The sequence below is a fragment of the Cebus imitator genome, unplaced genomic scaffold (genome assembly GCF_001604975.1).
Source record: "Cebus imitator isolate Cc_AM_T3 unplaced genomic scaffold, Cebus_imitator-1.0 Scaffold499, whole genome shotgun sequence".
Classification (NCBI taxonomy): Eukaryota; Metazoa; Chordata; class Mammalia; order Primates; family Cebidae; genus Cebus; species Cebus imitator.
The window spans coordinates 1,386,385-1,390,894 of NW_016107814.1; the positions used below are offsets into that span (position 1 = coordinate 1,386,385).

At 34.6% G+C, this 4,510-nt stretch overlaps 1 protein-coding gene across 1 annotated transcript in view; it reads left to right on the forward strand.

The window, feature by feature from the left end:
* Window positions 1-4,510, forward strand: part of HERC4 (HECT and RLD domain containing E3 ubiquitin protein ligase 4) — a gene marked incomplete at its 3' end in the record, with an annotated part of 118,366 nt that overhangs the window by 47,479 nt on the left and 66,377 nt on the right. Inside the window, exons 5-6 of the mRNA XM_017513737.2 lie at window positions 992-1,068; window positions 3,995-4,216. Coding sequence (XP_017369226.2) covers window positions 992-1,068; window positions 3,995-4,216 — 299 coding nt within the window. The remainder of the gene's footprint in view (window positions 1-991; window positions 1,069-3,994; window positions 4,217-4,510) is intronic.

Here is a 4,510-nt window from a genome sequence, read left to right on the forward strand (position 1 = left end):
TTTCCTGTTTCTATTTTTAGTAGAGACAGGGCTTCACCAGGTTGGCCAGGCTGGTTTCAAACTCCTGACTGATCTCAAGCGATCCACCTGCCTTGGCCTCCGGAAATGCTGGGATTACAGTAAACTACCTGTAATCCACATCCAGGCTCCCCCCTTTTTTTTCTTGAAAACATTCATTCAGGAAAAACAGTGGCATGACCAGGTAAAGGGAAAGAACCTAAGGAGATGCTGGGATGGTTGATGTACATGCAAAGTTAATTGATTTTTATAATGTTTTAAAAATGAGCCTTTAAAATTGCGTAGTGGTAAAATAAAACTCAGGAAAGGAGGAGAAGAAATTATGAAAGCGTAAGGACAAAATACAAGAGAGAAGAAAATAAGACTTAACATATTAGTAGTGATTGTTATAAATGTGAATTGAGTAAATTTCTCTAGCAAAAAAATTAAATGTCCCTGATTTAGATGTAGAGCAGAAGGATAGCTTGTAAGGAATAGGTTTCATAATTTGTGAGTTGGTAGAACATGATAAAAAGCCCTATTAGTTCTTAAGAAACCTGATAAAGGAGAACGTACATTAAATTAGGCAAAACAATTTTAGACAAATTAGATAATGTACATTTGCTTTCCAAATGTATTGCCAAGTTTCTAACTGTAAGCTGATGATTTTAAAAAACTTTTTTTATAATGAAAGAAAATGTCTGAATTATAAGAGCACTCTGAGGAGTACTTGAGGTATGAACATAGCTCACTTTGCTTCAGTATTGTATTCCAAGGTGTTTCCTTATCATCCCTTTTAATTTTATTTTTTTTTGTATCTGGCTCTTATTTACTGATTTTAGCATAAATCTATGGTATGCTAAAATTGGGCTTGTATGGAAAAACTAGTGTGACCTATGTGCATATAGTAGGCCATCAATAAGTAGTAAATAGTATTCAGGATCAATTTGTTAAATGGAATTAACTGATATTGATCTGTCTTCTTCTTTTCTAGAAATATTAAAAGTTTGTCAGATATCCAGATTGTACAGGTTGCTTGTGGTTACTATCATTCACTTGCACTTTCTAAAGGTAAACATTCGTTTTTATTTGATTTCCCTTCAGTTTTATTACTTGATACCTTTTCTATTGTGCATATAGTTCTCCAACTTTGCTCATCTTTCTCCAAGATTGTCCTGGTTCTTGATCCTTTTCATTTCCATATAACTTTTAGAATTAGCTCATTAGTCTGTACACACACCCCCCCCCCGAGATTTTGATTGGGATTTCATTGTCTCCATAAATCAATTCAAGGAAAATCTTTACGATATTGAACATTTCAATTCTAGAACATGGTATATTCGTCCATTTAAGTCTCCCTTTAATTTTTCACATTAGTGTTTTCTTTTACCTGGACAGGTCTTATACACCTTTGATTAGACTTTCCCCTAGATATTTGGTTTTTTGTTGTTGTGAATGGTGTCATTTTTTGTTTATTATATAGACATGAAATTGATTTTTGTGTCTATTTATTAACCAGTTAAAAACTTTTCATAGCTGCAACTGGGGAAGATTGCTTCCCCAATCTCATTTAATCTCACAGGTGATCTTTCTATGAATAGAAATAGAGAAAGCCAAACATATTTATTAGTTTTGTTTGCATTCCTCTATTACTGATTTAACTTATTAGTGTCCTAGCTAAGGACTGGAACATGGGTTAGTAAAGAATCTGCCATATGTATGTTTTTTACCATTAAAAGAAATAGGTTCCAGTTGCTCCATTGTTACTATTATTTAGTGAAGCCTACTACAAATAAACACTAAGGTAGAACCATGGGAAAGGACAGATAAATAAAGAGACAGGTTTAGGGATCATACAGTCTAGTGAAAGAGACAGATGTCCAAGTAAATAACTGTAGTTTGAGGCAGAAAAAAATATGTACTCTTTCAGACAAGGTAAAGGTACAATGCTGTGACAATAATATAATTGTTTCTAATTGATATAATTGGTAACAATAAGGAAGGGATTAGTATTTGATGCAGGCTTTAAAGATTTATTTTCTTATTTATTAATAATTGGAGAAATGTTGAGGACTAGAAGAAATGTCGAGTGACTAAGGGGTTGTGCTAGTGTAAAGGCATAGAGTTAAGAAAGTGGTGTATTTGAATATTGGCATGTAGTTTTATGTGGGTGTTGTGAGGGAATGGGAGATGTACTCATACTTTAGGCTGAAATAAAAAGAGAAATCTGTTATAAAGGGCCGTAAATGTCATATTAAGGTATTTGGACTTCTGTAGGCAGTTAGGAACATGGAATCTCTGTGTGTTCTTTGTTGTTTTGCCAACTGTTCTTTTGATATTTTGGTAGGTGGATCTAATATAAATATAAACTCAAAAGGTTTTACTGAGGACAGTTTTTCATATTGACCTATTTTTTTTTTCTTTTTTGCCTTACTCAGCTTTATGCTGTAGGCAAAATCTTATTCATTTGCTAGACATTTTTTAGAGCCCTTAGTATGAGCTAGGCATACTACAGTACATAGTGATAGCAATGCTCTACTTACTAGCCCTCATGATACAGTCATACAAATAATGACATAATTACATAGTATGATAAGGGCTATAAAGAAAAACTTCAGGGTATTTAGAACATATGATAGGGGTACTAGACCTAATCTGGGAGATCACGGAAGGAAGGCTCCAGCTGGGAGAGAGTTGAAACGAACTGGACAAAGATGAGGGGAAGGTTTAGGTAGAGAGAACGGCAAGTGTGTCAGAAGTGGCCTTTGGAGAATATAAAGGAAGGCAACTATGGCTAGAGTATAGTGAGTGAGGGAAGAAACTGGTATGATAAGAGATTGGAAACATAGGTAGATCATATAGCACCTTATAGGCCTTGTTTAAAGTGTTTATCCCAAGAGCAACAAGAAAGCACTGAAACATATTTTTTGGGTTGAGCAATATGATCAAATCTGCATTTTTACAATATCTCTGTGTGTATACACAGAGATACACATGTCTGTTTATATGTGCATAGAACATTTCTTGAATGACTTACCAGTAATTGGTAAGAGTGATTGTCTCTTGGAAGAGGAACCAGGATTCTGATTTTTTTGGAAGGAAGCTTGCTTTTTAAGTATGTGCTGTTTCGTAATTTCAATTTAAAAAAAGTTAACTAGTGTATCAGTTATTTAGTGCCAGTTGTTAGTTTAATAAAAGGATGTCTAAAGTTTCCAAATAGCATGGCAGTATGGGAACAAAAGTGACAGGCAGGAAAACTATCTTAAGAATCAGGTAAGATGGTGAGGAAGGATCTATTTGCCATATTTTTCTTTAGAAAGAAAACTATATATATAACTGGTGATATATAATTTAGACTGGATATGTGTGAGATAAAAAACAAAAGGAGTATTAAGGAAGACTCCCTAGGTTTGTAATTTTTGCTACTGAGTCAGTTATGATGTTATTTACTGAAATGGGGAACACTGAAAAAAGGTCCAGGGAAGTAGGATGGGGTGATGAATTCAGTCTGTGGCATCCTAAGTTAGAAGTTCCTTTGAAATATCCGCGTATAGATGTCAGGTAAACAATGGGTTTTTTGCTCAGGAGACGTTTGGGCTAGTGATAAAATTTTGAATGTGATCAACATAGAGTTACTAAAGTTTTGAGCTTGAATGAGTGCCTCTTGGGAGCAATTACAGAACAAAAATGATACTCAAGGAATATTAACAGGAGACTGTTGAGCATAAAAAAATGAGATTACTCCTTGTTAAGTGACTCACCTGTTCATTGTGTAGTCAAAGTTAAAGTGTACTAATACTGAATGTTCTTCTAGGTAGTAGTATATTTTCATATAAGAAATAAGCATAATTGCTAAAAAGAATATGTATATTCTTTTGATAATCTGAAGAATGTCCCAAAATAATATTCTTTATATGAAATTTGAAATGAAATGATTTTCAAATTAAATTTTTTGCATGTGAGAAAAATGGTTAATTTTTCTATTATTGTTTTACAGCAAGTGAAATCTTCTGTTGGGGACAGAATAAATATGGCCAATTGGGTTTAGGTACTGACTGTAAAAAGCAAACCTCACCACAGCTGATTAAGTCTTTGCTTGGAATCCCTTTCATGCAAGTTGCAGCAGGAGGAGCCCATAGTTTTGTACTCACCCTTTCTGGAGCTATCTTTGGATGGGGACGCAACAAGTTTGGTCAGCTAGGTCTTAATGATGAAAATGGTAGGTTCTCATTATGTATAGTTTGCATGTACTTTTTTAAAAAGGTGATGTTTTCAGATAGATCAGTGATTTTTACTGTAAGAGAGAAATGTATCCAAAACTTCCCTGGTATAGACGTGGGAATGAGATGATATTTAAAAATTTCATTTGGGGCCGGGCGCGGTGGCTCATGCCTGTAATCCGAGCACTTTGGGAGGCCGAGGCGGGTGGATCACGAGGTCAAGAGATCGAGACCATCCTGGTCAACATGGTGAAACCCTGTCTCTACTAAAAATACAAAAAATTAGCTGGGCA